Here is a 15,000-nt window from a genome sequence, read left to right on the forward strand (position 1 = left end):
TCTCTCTCTCTCGTTTCGTCTTCTTTATCTACCTCGCTTCGTTGGTCACTTCCCCTCTTCGCCCCAAAATCCACCTTTCTCTTGTTTCTTCTCTGCTTTCCTTCCTTCCAGTGACAACCAGACAGTCAGACAGACACACACACAGAGATGTGGTGATTTAATCACACTATTCATACTGTCGCCTTCTCTGATGGTAATTCTGTCTCTGTCTCTCTGTCACAATTATCACTTTCCCCTCAGTGCCTCTATTATTACGGCTGTTCGACTTCTCTCTCTCTCTATCGTTGCTTAGTCAGTCTCTCTCTCTCTCTCTCTCTCTATTCTGTCAGTATGTCTGATACAATTATCACTTTCCCTCTATACCTCTATTACAGCTATTCTCTCTGTCTCTCTCTTGGTAATTAGTTTCCCTCGTTTTCTCTAATCTGTCAATCTGTCTTATCCAATTATCACCTTTCCCTCTATACCTCTATTACAGCTATTCTCTCTCTCTCTCTCTCTCTCTCTCTCTCTCTCTCTCTCTCTCTCTCTCATGCAATTATCACTTTCCATCTCCAATTCTATTGCAGCTATTTTCTTTCTATCTTTCTATCGTTAATTAATTAAATTACTCTCTCTCTCTCTCTCTCTCTCTCTCTCTCTCTCTCTCTCTCTCTCTCTCAGTATTTTTAAACAGTACAAAAGCGAGTACAAAATCCCTGCTTGCATTCGCTCATCCCAAGAACAAGTTAAAAAAAATTGAAAAAAAAACAAGAAAAAAAAAAAGAAAAAAAAAGAACGCTTCGTTGTTCTTTCTCTGTCGGTAGAAGGTAAACCCTTCCTTCCTTCCTTCTTCATCATCATCTTCTTCTTCCTCTGCTTCTTCATTCATTCATTCTCCCCCTCTTTAAAAGATAATTAAAATCCCGATCTTGGCGCAACACCTCATCTTTGTCGGAAAGTTTTCTCTCGGGAGAAGTTTTCTCTCTCTCTCTCTCTCGATCAATGTCAATCATGTGACTCAGATGATATCTGGTCTTTTATATCTCGCGCTGATCTATTAATGCTCTCTCTCTCTCTCTCTCTCTCTCTCTCTCTCCTCTCTCTCCGCGAATCGTTTATTCAAGAGGGAGGAGGAGGAAGGGGGGGGGGGGGGGGGGGGGAATTACACGGGTGATCGGGTTCTGAATAATCTGATTGAATGTGCGTCAATATATGTATACATACGTTTGAATATCTCAGGATGTTTCTTATTAATTAGCGACACAATAATCCTATTAAGTCAATATCAACATTCTTGTATTGATGATACTCTTTTAATGCAAAACAAGTCCCGTTCTTCAAAGATGCGATAATAATAAGTATTTAATATATAAGCATTCTTGTATAATAGACTTCTAATGCCAACTAGATCCGTCCTTCATCTATGCAATATTTAATAATTAATGTAAACAATGTTGTATGATGCTCTTCTAATGCAAAGAAGACCTATCATTCTACCTTACAATAATATCCAATTAATCAATGTAAAAATAATTCTTGTATGATACTGTTCTACCGCAAACAACACCTATCCTTCAACTACACTATATTTAATTAATGAAAGTAAGCATTCTCGTATGATATTCTAATGCAAAGAGGGCCAGTCTTTCAACTATACAATATTTAATTAATGAAAGTAAACATTGTTGTACGATATACTACCGCAAAAGGGCCAATCTTTCAACTATACAAGATTTAATTAATTAATGTAAACATTCTTGTATGATATTCTAATGGAAAGAGGACCATCTTTTAACTATACAGTATTTACTTAATTAAAGTAATTAAAGTAAACATTCTTGAATGCTATTCTAATGCACAGAGGACCAATTTTTCAACTATACAGTATTTAATGAAAATAAACATAACTTTAAACTACACAATCATATCTAATTAATTAATGTAAAAATTCTTGTATGATATTCTAATGGAAAGAGGACCAAACTTTCAACTATACAGTATTTAATTAATTAATGTAAACATTCTTCTATGATATTCAAATGCAAAGAGAACCAATCATTCAACTATACAGTATTTAATTAATGAAAGTAAACATTCTTGTTATGATATTCCAACGCCAAGAAGACACCAATCTCTCCCACAAGTCCTCTTTTAGCAGTCGGGGTCAACACAGCGAGGAGGCATCACATGCCAGTTCATGTCCATTATCATCGGCGCGCCGTCCTCCTAAAATAATCCATTTTATTGTCTTCGAATCCATTGTGAATGACGAGCGAGACCAACTTCACCTGGCGTATTTATAACGCAATCTGCATTCCTCCCGCGACCACAATCACGCGTCATTTCTCTCTCTCCTCTCTTCCTCCTGTCCTCTTTTGCTCTCCCGTACATTTGTATAAAGTCTGCTTTCCCCTCCTATGCATATGTGCCCGCCGCCCTTTCTGGCTCGCTCTTCTCTTCTCTTCTCTTCTTCTCTTCTTTCTAACTCTTCCCTGTCCCGGGGTTACCTTTGTCTCTTGCTATTGCCTTTATCCTGGTTCTACTCCCTTTTGTCTCTCTCTCTCTCTCTCTCTCTCTCTCTCTCCATCGTCTACCTATTGCACTATTTCATTCTCTACTTCCTGTCCTCTTTCCCCATCCCCTACTCTCTCTCTCTCTCTCTCCCTCTCTATTCGCTCCCAGTCAACGCCGTTATTAAAATCGCCTCGGTCCCCCCTCCCGACGGCACCCCTCCCCCTTCCCCACGACGTCCCCCTACCCCCCTCTTCTCTCTGCACGTGTCGGATGCTAGTAATGAAAATCCCCATTGTGTGGATGACAGCACGGGGCGAATGAAAGGCAACTAATAAAAGCTTAATACCGTCACAACAGATTCCATTTTTTCTTTGAGGGAATGGGGGGAGGAGGGGGTTTTAGTAGGAGGGAGGGGAGGGGGGAATAGAGGATGGGGGAGGGGGGGTTACACATGGAGAGGCATTCAACGAACCACCGCAAAATTGAGGGTGGGTAGGTGCGGAAATCATGTATGTTGTAATATATATATATAAATATATATATATATATATATATATATATATATATATGTGTGTGTGTGTGTGTGTGTGTGTGTGTGTGTAAATAAATTCTTCTGTTAGAACAGGATAGTCTCAAGAATAAAAGGCCCATTAAAACACTCTGGTTTAAAGTTAAGGAATATTTTTCGGTGAAATTACTGCTTGATAGTGGCGGAAGTAAGTCCACCGATGTTTTCATGGGCCTTTTATAATTATATATATAATATTATAATATTAAGATATATGATATATATATAATAGTATATATATATATAAAGACCCCCAACCCTCAAGCACCTTCTCCAGTACACAAATCACTTACGAAAGACAAATACACTTAACAGAAACACCATTGACGTTGAAAACAAGATGTGTCGGGAAAATCCGCCTTATACTATAAACCCTCAGAGTTATGCATGACACACAGACGATCATTCAATTGGAACAGGAAATCTATTTACGGAATGGGAGGGGTCTGTCTGTCTCGTTGGGTCATTGGGGAGGGGGAGGGGAGCGGCTCCCCCCGCCCAAAACTGACTGAAAAAACGCGATTCACCTGATTATCTTTCGTTTTGGTAATCATAAAAAACTTAATATCAACCAGAGAGAGGAAAAAAATAGATTAGCAACTAGAGATGAATTGATCTAATCAGCTGACTTAAAATACAATTATGACAGTCGCCTCGTCAAATTCAAATACATTTGGTTTTTTTTACAACACCAACGATGTATTTTTAATTTATTTTATTATATATTATTGTATTTTATTTGTTTTTTCCATTTATTTATTTTAATTTTATTCTTTTTTTTTTTTTTTTGCAGAAATGGAGGTTGCACACAAACTCGCCAGTTCTGACATGTTGATACGATTTGCAAAACAGCTAGGAATTAAATTGAGTTCTTTGGCAACACGAATCCTGCCATATTTCGTATGCACGGCCACATAATCTGGAGCCATCTGGGATCTAGACGAACGATTTTGGACCCACACCAGAGCAATATAGTTAACGTAATCACCTGGCTTCAAAACAAAAGATTTGGCGGCGACACAAACGTAATTATGATTCTGACACCGGGTGAGTTTCAGCTAAAGATATTACTCTGACACAAATGTAATTATGAATCTGACACCACGTGAGTTTCAGCTGAAGATATTACTATGACACAAGCGTAATTATCATTCTGAGACCAGGTGAGTTTTAGCTACAGATATTACTCTGACAAAAGCGTCATTATCATTCCGACATGAAGGTAATTCTAAGCAAAAGACTTTACTCTGACACAAACTTAGCGTATTTCTAAAGACTTTAAAATTTTAAACAAACTATTTTGCGATGGCAGAAACGTAATTGTCATTCTGACACCAAGTTCTGTTTTTGCAAAAGAATACTATTACTCTGACACCAACAATATATTTCTACGAGAACCATAATTTGAACAAAACGATTTTTCGATGACACAAACTAACTATAATTAAGATACCAAGCGGAGTTTAATCATGACATCAACTGTGTTCAAGCGCAAAAATATTGTTGCTCTTGACACAAAATCAGCGTATTTCTGACGAACCGACACATAACCAAACGATTTTGCAGGAGACCTCCGTTGACGGCAGAGGATAAAAATCCAGCGAAACATCTGGATTTAAAGAAAAGAAGCTACTCGCGAAACAAAAAACGACGAATGCATCCGACGAGCCAAACAGATCATATGAACGTGGTCAATGCCACTGAATGAAGGGAGGCCAGTTGTCATCGAGCCTTTGTAGTTTGAGAAGGGGATGGAGGGGGTAGAGGGAGGGAGAGAGGGAGGGTGGTTGAGTGAGTGAGTGAGAGAGCAGCAGCAGCAGCAGCAGCGACTCAACACCATCAACAAACAATCAAGACAAACAACAGGAAAGAACAAACAACGGCAAAGACAAGCAAGGCCACGTGGCTTAGGCGGGGTTTGACAAAGAGGAGGAGGAGGAGGAGGAGGAGGAGGAGGAGGAGGAGGAGGAGGAGGAGGCGAACGCGCTTGATATTGCTGGATTAAGAGGTCACGACGAACGAACATAAAGAACGCTCCCAAGGCGAGAGAGACGGATTGACACACGCTCTCTCTCTCTCTCTCTCTCTCTCTCTCTCTCTCTCTCTCTCTCTATTAAGTGCCTTCAGAATAATGCTTTTAATCGCTAAGGTAATATGTGGACATACATTAAGCGAGTTGTATCCCAATTACACACAAAAACCAAAAGTATCCCTTAACTTTGTATCATGGCATAAGCAAAGAAAGCAAAATATGATTCTCCTCTCTCTCTCTCTCTCTCTCTCTCTCTCTCTCTCTCTCTCAACAGGTTGTCAAAGGACTTCTCCGTCAAGTGAAGTGGTGGGGGTCGTGCCTGAAGCGAGCAGTGGCAATTCTCCCGGAGAGCAAAAAGCCACGAAGGAGCATCGAGCTTGCTTGCTTGCTTGCTTGCCTACTTGCAGTCACAGTCACACCTCCTCCTTGAGTCAAGTGAGCCTCCTCGGGAATCCCTAACTTGACTCTCGTCCTCAGGAACTCGGGAGGAGCACCTTTTGTCGGGGAGATGTCGTGGGGAATGGCTTACTCTGGCACGCCCTCTCCAGAGTAACGAAGGTTAGGGCTTTTAAGTGAGAAAAATAAATGAATGAATAAAAAGACATCGGTCTAGAGAGAGAGAGAGAGAGAGAGAGAGAGAGAGAGAGAGAGAGAGAGAGAGAGAGAGAGAGAGTTTTAAAAGGTGTTGAAAAGACATTGGTCTTCCAGTTACGATAGAATCATATGAGAGAGAGAGAGAGAGAGAGAGAGAGAGAGAGAGAGAGAGAGAGAGAGAGAGAGAGAGATTCATTTTGAAAAATTCCATTTGATTATACCAGGAGGAAAAAGGAAGTTATTAGATGAGAAAAAAAAAATCTAAGGGAAAGTTTTAAGCAAATCCATCAGTCTTGAGAGAGAGAGAGAGAGAGAGAGAGAGAGAGAGAGAGAGAGAGAGAGAGAGATTCTACCCATGCCAAATTTAGAAACTTTACATACATTATACCAAGATGAAAAATTTGTCAAGATTAAAAAGTAAACTAAAACGGAAAATTGTAAACAAATCCAGCAGTCTGAGAGAGAGAGAGAGAGAGACCTTACCTTACCTTACAGACCTTAACATCTTGTTCGGGGTGCCCCAGGTCCCTCAGTGTGAGGCACCTCTAATGTCTACCAGAGAGTTGCTAGTAACATCTTCCGGTATATTTTGCATCTTCAATCTTGGATGGTCTGGGATGCAGTTTAGATATTTGTCGAGCTTATTCTTAAACACATCTACGCTCACTCCTGATATATTCCTCAGATGAGCTGGGCAACGCATTGAATAGACGCTGCATTATCGATGCTGGTGCGTAGTGGATTAATGTCCTGTGTGCTTTCCTTATTTTTCCTGGTATATTTGGGCACTATAATCTACTACTGCTTGCTCTTCTGATATTTTTAGTTCCATGATATTTTCTGCTATTCCTTCTATCTGTTTCCATGCCTGAATTATCATGTAGCGTTCTCTTCTCCTTTCCAGACTATATAATTTTAAGAATTGTAGTCTTTCCCAGTAGTCTAGGTCCTTAACTTCTTCTATTCTAGCTGTAAAGGACCTTTGTACACTCTCTATTTGTGCAATATCCTTTTGATAGTGTGGGTACCATATCATATTGCAATATTCAAGTGGACTACGAACATATGTTTTATAAAGCATAATCATGGTTGTTCAGCTTTTCTTGTTGAAGTGCCGTAACAACATTCCCATTTTTGCTTTACATTTTGCCAACAGAGTTGCTATTTGATCATTGCATAACATGTTCCTATTCATCATCACACCAAGGTCTTTAACTGCTTCCTTATTGTGATGGTCTCATTATTAGGTCCCTTATATGCATATAGCTTCTTTCTCTGTCTCCATAATTTATTGATTCAAATTTATCAGAGTTAAATACCATCCTATTTACCTCTTCCCAATCATATACTTTGTTAAGGTCTCTTTGTAGAGCGTTCCTATCTTCATCACAAGTAATTTCTCTACTTATTCTTGTGTCATCTGCGAAACTACTCACTACCGAATCCTTAACATTATTGTCTATGTCTTCAATCATAATAACAAACAGTATTGCAGCTAACACCCGTACCTTGCGGCACACCGGATATTACCTTGGCTTCATCCGATTTCTCGTCGTTTGCAATAACTATCTGTTTTCTGTTGTGTAAAAATTCTTTTAACCATCTTCCTACTTGATCCACGATATTGTGTTTTCTAATTTTCTTCGCTAATATATTATGGTCTACTTTATCAAAAGCTTTTGCAAAGTCTAAATAAACCACATCTGTTTCATTTCCGCTTTTCATATTTTTGAATATGTTTTCACGGTGGACTAACAGTTGGGTTTGTGTACTTTTTCGGGTACGAAACCATGTTGTCCTTTATTAAACAAAATTATTTTTTATTAATGTTTCATAATATTTTTCTTCATTACCCTTTCATACACTTTCATTATATGTGATGTTAGACACAGGCCTATAATTACTTGCCTCTAGTCTTGATCCACTTTTGAAAAGTAGGGGTAATATACGCTAATTTGTGCTCATCATATATCTTGCCTGTATCTACACTTTGTCTTAATAATATTGCAAGTGGCTTTGCGATAGAATGAACTACTTTCTTTAACAAAATAGCAGGAATTCCATCAGGCCCTGCAGCAGCTCCATTTTTAATTTCATTAATAGCCTGCACAATATCAGCTTCATTAATATCTATGTCAGCTAAATATTCACTATTTTCATCCCTTACTTCTATATCATTATCTTCATTATCTATTCTAGGGGTGAATTCTCTCTTCTATCGTTCTGCCAGTATGTTGCAAATTTCCTTTTTTTCATTCGTTAATCTCCCTTCAATTCTCAGAGGGCCTATTTCTATTCTTCTTTTATTCATCTTCTTCGCATATGAGTATAATAGTTTGGGTTTTGTTTTGCTTAATATTTAATAGGGTTTTTTCTTCCAAGTCCCGTTTTTCATTTTCTTTGATTGTATAATCTTTTTTTCTGCATTTTCTATCTTACTTTTTAGTTCTATAACTTTCCATGCATTTTTTTCTTTTGCAAGACCTTTTTTCCACTTTCTGATTTTCTGGAACAAGATTCTCTGTCTCTTGGTATGCATGAATGATGTTTACTTTTCTTCTTCGGTATATATTTTTCCACTATTATCTCCAATATTTTATATAATATCTCCGTATTTACCCTTATGTCATCACTTACGAAAATGTTATCCCAATCTTTGTTTAATTCTTCATTAATTTCTGACATTTTATATTTTTACTGTAGAAGTTGTATTTTCCATATCCTTCCCACTTTTTCATTTCTTGCTTATCTCTATTTTCACTTGCTTTGGAATGAACTGTTAATTCTATGACATTATGGTCTGAAATACTCGCATTATAAACTATTATTTCTTTAACATAATTCATCTCGTTCACAAATACTAGGTCTAAAGTATTTTCCTTTCTTGTTGGCAGGTGATTTATTTGTTGAATGTTGTATTCTAGTAGCATATCTAATAGCTTTTCAAGTTGCCTCTTATCTCTGCACTACTATTACTCTCTTTTTTTATATGTATAAGTACAACCACAATCTCCTATTCGTTCTTTCCATTCTACGAAAGGAAAGTTGAGTCACCAGATAGGAGAATAGTCCAGTCCTTGTGATTTCTACATATATCATCCAATTTTTCAATTATTAGTCAAACTCTTAGTATTAGGAGGTCTATATATTACTATGTTCATCAATTTTTTCAGATTCAAATTCTAACGCTATTAGTTCACATTCTGAGTTACTATATTTCTCATATATTTTTCCTTGTTTTTGTCTTTCCCATATATTGCGGTTCCCCCTTGATTCCTATTTTTTCTATCTGATCTATAAGTTTGGAACCCTTTTATTTGATCATCATTCCCAGTCTCTTGGGAATACCAGGTTTCAACTTATATTCATTATATCTATTTTCTTTTCATTTTGGGTTAGTTCTTCTAAGTACTCTATTTTTCTTTTGAGTTACTCGTAACTAAACCCTGCGCATTCATCACTATGATGGTTTGCGTGTTTTCTCCTTCATTTAATACTGATAGTAATAAGGATTTTCCCATGTCTCAACCGCAATACGAAAACTTAATGAGAAAAACCACTGAAAAAAAAAAAAAAGGGAATTGCATCACACTGTCTTTCCGAAAAATCCTTAATCCTCGTTTCTAGGAAACCTCTCACAGAGCCGCGAGTCCTTCTTCTTCTTCTTCTTTCCAAACAAACCTACCATAAGAAGAGTGGAGGAGTTTCCTTGTACCATTCAAGGTGCTCCCGCCCTTCCCCCCCCCCACTCCCCACACCCCCCCCCTCTCTCCCCTTTCCCCCCCTCAACGCATGACCCACAAGCGAGAAAGAAATCCTCGCAGCCTCACCAGAGAGCATCATCAAAACCGAACGCTGAAAAAGAGACACGCGCGCGCGCACACACAGCCCCATAATTAAGACCAGGTGCGGAGGAGGAGAGTGAGGAGAGGTCGTATTATAAAAATACGGTCGTACGAGAGAGAGAGAGAGAGAGAGAGAGAGAGAGAGAGAGAGAGAGAGAGAGAGAGAGAGAGAGAACAATAATGGGGATGGATGATAAAGAAGAAAAGGGGAGGAGATGATAATGCCAGGGGGATGGGGAGGGGTGGGGTATGGAAGGAAGGAAGGATAGCATCCCATACAGAGCTTATTACTCTCTCTCTCTCTCTCTCTCTCCTGCAGTTGTCATCCAAATCTCTCCTGCTCAACACAACACAGTAAAAAAATAAAATTCCACTATTCACTCCTATTTGGGTTATAGCAATCGCAAGCAATACAAATTTACTAAAAAAAAATTAAGAGCAATTTAAATTTCTAAAAAATAAAATCATGAAAAAACACTATTCATATTCATGACAAGTTACGTGCAGGATTCTAAGGAAAGATCATACACTTTAAATCCTGTATCTAATATCTGGAATTTTCAACCTTTTGTAATGTGCTTCGTTATGACTGACACCAATGGTTTGATTTTAACTCAAATGAAACCCGGAATAAGAATGATCTCACATGATTTATTAACAGTCGATGCAAGGGATTATTTACTACTTGTGCATATGGCTGTAGGACAGAATCAGTAACGAAAACCTTCAGAGCCGTGCCAGAAATCGCAGATCATCTCCTACATACAACATACTAAGCTCCTCATCCTGTTACGTGATTTACAGAAACCATAAAGAATTGCAGAAAATGCCCCTCCCAGGACTATACAAGCTAAAGAAACTATCACTGCCAGGCCATTCGCACTCACATACATCCGTCGGGTCTCATCCCTTGACATCCAAAACCTTCTCTGTCTCTCTCTCTCTCGACCGGCACCCGTTCTTTATCATAACCGATGCCCTTCGCCTCTTCAACCCGGTCTAGGGGCAACCCCCGCAATCCAATCTACCCCACCGGCCCCACCCCCCTCCCCCTTTTCCAACTGACATAGGGGGCTCATAAACTCTTTCTCCAACGACACAATCTATCATTCTTAGTTCTTAAGCATCTCTCTCTCTCTCTCTCTGCCTGACAAACCCCTTCCCCTACCCGAGGGGAAGATGGGAGGGGGAGGGGGGGGGGGCTATGACCCCCGTCGTCTCTCCCACCGACCCTAAAGGCCGAATTACACCGGGAAATTATCCTCCGACTCACCATTAACTTGATCGAAGACCCAAGCAATTAACAATGACGTGAGGGGGGGGGGGGGGTAAAAAGGGGGGGGGGGGGGGGGTGGGGGGGGGGGGTTCTCATATTAGTATAAGACAAAACTGTAATGTAGAGAGAGAGATGAGAGAGAGAGAGAGAAGAGAGAGAGAGAGAGAGCAACTGGTCACGGGCATCAAAACAAAGCAATGGCATTAGTCTTAGCAAAAAATAATAAAAAAAGCGAGATGTTCTTGTCAATTAAAAAAAAAAAAAAAAAAAAAAAAAAAATTCAAAATACACCAAAACTACATTACAGAAACACTGATGATGTCTAAAAGCTTTTAATTTTATCTATTTATTTACCTATTTTTTATTTATTTATTTATTTATTATCTTTTTGCTGGGTAAAACCATTGACTGCTATAGATTTTTTCCTTTCATACTTCCTATCTATTTCGCGCGCTTGCGCTCTCTCTCTCTCTCTCTCTCTCTCTCTCTCTCTCTCTCTCTCTCTTCCACCCTCGTCACGTCGCATCCACCGCTCTTCTTCTCTTCGAGGAAACCAAAAATTGAGCATCGGTTAAATTCTTGGGATTCCTTCTTGTCCCGTGAATGGAGAGGGGAAAAAAGGGGTGTAATGGACTCGGGAGGGGATTATTAATATGACTCCCCTCCTATAACCCTAACCCTCCCTCCCTCCCTCCCCTTCCCCCCACTACCACACACACCAAACTTTCCTTTTCCTCCCATCCCCCCCCTCCCCCTAATCTTTCTTTCCCTAAGGCCCCCCCCCCAAAACCCCCATGGACCACCCCCCCCCCCCCCGTGTGAAAAAATGGGGAAAAAAAAAAAAAAAACCCACCCTTCCCTCACCTCACCCCTCTACCATTTTTTTTAGGCTCCACCTCATTCTTTTTTTCTCTGTTTCTACCAAGTGATGCATAATGCAATTACTATATTCAGAGTCCATCGGGCCTTTATGAATTTATAGTACTTAATTTAGGTTTTTATTGACATTATCCTTACGTAGAACCGGAAAGGCGAATAGCTTAGAATTCAAGGTATAACATGGCGTAGCATATGGGAGAGTTTCCATTTCGTATATACACACACACACATAGATCCCTTCAATATTTTCTTCAATTGATTTGATACGCCGCTGTTATCACTGAGTATATTGTATAATTTTGTCCCCAGACTAAGGTCATGTATGTGTGTCTTCGAACACTTTAAAACACAAGGTCATGGTCTTCGAATAATTAAAAATACAAGGTCGGTGCCTTGAAATACTTGGAAGCAAAAGGTCAGTCAGTGTCTTCGAACACTTGACAACATAATGGTCAGGTGTCTTCAAACTTAAAACCACAAGGTCAGTGTCTTCGAACACTTAAAAAAAAAAGTCAGCGTCTTCGAATACGTAAAAACAGAAAGGTCAGTGACTTCGAATGCTGAAAAAAAAAAAAAAAAAAAAAACCCCCCCAATAAGGCAAGCCCTCCAATATTTAAAAAAAAAAAAAACAGAAGGTCAGTGTCTTCGAACACTTAAAAACAAGGTCAACGTCTTCGAACAACATAAAAACACAGGGTATTAAAAACATAACTCACAATTAAAAAAAACGAAACCATCTCTACATGGTGAAACTGTTGGGGGGGAAATAAATAAAAAAAGCTTGTAAACTCTGGAAGGTAAATTTTGTGAGGACGAAGGAAATGGGGCGGCAAGAGGGGGTGGCAGTGGGGGAGGGGGGGGGTGTAGACGCTGGCGGTGGTGAAAAGCGGGCGATGTTCTTTAATTAAAATAATGGTCTTCCCAGTCTAGTGAAATTTCCTTTCCACGGAAGAGGGAGAGAGAGAAGAACTAAGGAGAGAGGAAGGGAAAATTTGGGGAGAGAGAGGAGAGAGAGAGGAGCGAGAGGAGAGACCGAGAAGGCAGATGAGAGAGAGACGAAGGAGAGAAGGAGGAGAGAAGAGTAATAATCTTTCATCTTACGACAAAATGAAGGGAAAGGGGGAGGAAAAAAGGGGGAAGCGGGAGGTTCCCCCCTCCCCCTTTGTCGATTCCACTAATGCTCTTCTTACCCAATCTATTAAAACCTTGACACCGGGAAATATATGTCGGTCGAAAGAAGAACCAAAAAAGCGATAAATGACGGCTAGATAATAATGGACAACCCCTCGTCAACCGATTTCTATTAACTCGAGAGCAATTTCTGTTTATGACGTGAAATAATAAAATACGTGTACACGTTTAGTCCAAAGTTAAAACAAATGTTTTTTATTTTCATTACCAACTACCAATACTCTGTCTGAGTTAAAAAGGTTGTAATTGCGAATAAGCGAACAAAGCACCTGTTACCAAATAATTATAAAACGTAAGAAATTAAAAACAACTGGAATTTAAAAAACTTTTAAAAGAACTTTTCTTTGTCTATCGTGTGGAGCAAAAAAAAAAAAAAAAAAAAAAAAAAAAAAAAAAACAAAAAAAACAAAAAAAATCCACACATTTATTAAAATTCCTTTCGGTGTATACGCGTTACGAAATACAAATGAAAACACCAATAAAGAAATGGGCTAGAAAAATATTACATTTTAATTCTTGAATCAATAATTTTAACACAAAATTAGGTTTCCAGGACAGATATTCACAGTCGACTAACATAGGAGCTTCTTACGTGAGAAATGATAGATATAATTAAACTCAACACTTGTTAACACATACTTCATTCCAAACTTATTATTAAAAAATACAGTTCTACGCTACGCAAGAAATAGATTATCTACTGAGAGAGAATACTTGTCAAATAGGGCCAACGCCCCCCCCCCCCCCCCCCCCCCCCCCCCCCCCCCCCCCCCCCCCCCCTTCGCACCTTCCCCTTCCCCGGGGGGAGGGTTAATTACCCCGTCGGGATTCTTCCCTTTGTGGATTAAGATATTACAGAGCTATGGCATCGAAATTTGGTTCGTCCAGCAAGATATATATAAGAACTCGTCTAATTTATTGTGAAATATGGACAGTGATTGATTAATGATGGCTGAAATTCGAGCAAAAATGCAATGCTTTCCTACCATAACACAACACAACCCTTGTCTATCTATATAATTTACTTATATTTTAATCTAGTATTCTATCTAATTTTTCTAAACACCGACCTCCGTATTTCCAATGACTTTACTGTTACTTCTTTCCAATGAACGCCATATTCTTTGGAAGCTTGAATTTCAAGACAATGGCCCCGTTCTATATGAATAAGGTTCAACTTCTTAATATAATAATAATAAAAATAATAATAATAATAAAAACAATAATAAAAACAAGAGGGTGCTCCTGGAAACAGCGCACTTAGCAAGGAAAGTGATGAAATAAAAATAAAAAACAAAAACAAAAATAAAAATGAAAATTATTATTATTATTACGTATGTTTGTTTGTAAGTGTTTATACGTTGCAAGGAACCAGTGGTTATTCAGCAACGGGACCAACGGCTTTCCGTGGCTTCCAAACCATGTTGAGAGTGAACTTCTATACACCAGAAATACACATATCTCACACCTCAATGGAATGCCCGAGAATCTAACTCGCGGCCATCGAGGTGGTAGGGCAAGGCCATACCGATCACGCTACTGAGGCACTATTTTTTTTTATATGGAAGGGAACTTGTATTTATCTGTAAATAAATCCCTACAGAGAGCTTTAGGGAATCTGTTCTCCATTTCACGACTCATGCTACTATGAGTATTCTAATAATAATAATAATAATAATAATAATAATAATAATAATAATAATAATAATAATAATAATTATGAAGAATGTGCTGTAGCTTAGCTTAAGAACACTGGGAGCAAATAAAGAAACCAGGAGGGGGGGGGGAATTCATTAACAGTTGAATTACCTATGGTAACGGTGGGACCAGACACCAATACCGATGCTATACGACTGCGTAGGAGGGACTGAATGACAAAGATTGGCAGCTTCCATGAATGGGACGGTGAATTCGCGCGCGCGCGCGCGCGCGGGGGGGGGGGGGGGGAGATTTGATTTCGGAAGAGCATTATCTTATTTAATTTTATTTTTTTAATGTGGCGTTCGTGTCAGCACTCGATGGTTACTTAATCTTATTGCTTTCATTCGAGCATTGCAGGGAAGGTTATATAAGTGTTCTTCTTGGCATGTACAGTGTGTGTGACTATATATATATATA

The 15,000-nt window shown here is 39.0% G+C and overlaps 2 protein-coding genes across 2 annotated transcripts in view; both read right to left on the reverse strand.

Moving 5' to 3' along the window:
* Positions 1–15,000, reverse strand: part of LOC135206133 (transcriptional enhancer factor TEF-1-like) — a 253,489-nt gene that overhangs the window by 72,085 nt on the left and 166,404 nt on the right.
* The window catches only part of LOC135205988 (uncharacterized), a 21,240-nt gene continuing 15,420 nt past the window's right edge, over positions 9,181–15,000 (reverse strand). The window contains exon 4 of the mRNA XM_064237158.1: positions 9,181–9,249. Coding sequence (XP_064093228.1) covers positions 9,181–9,249 — 69 coding nt within the window. The remainder of the gene's footprint in view (positions 9,250–15,000) is intronic.

Source organism: Macrobrachium nipponense, chromosome 29 (assembly GCF_015104395.2).
Source record: "Macrobrachium nipponense isolate FS-2020 chromosome 29, ASM1510439v2, whole genome shotgun sequence".
Lineage (NCBI taxonomy): Eukaryota > Metazoa > Arthropoda > Malacostraca > Decapoda > Palaemonidae > Macrobrachium > Macrobrachium nipponense.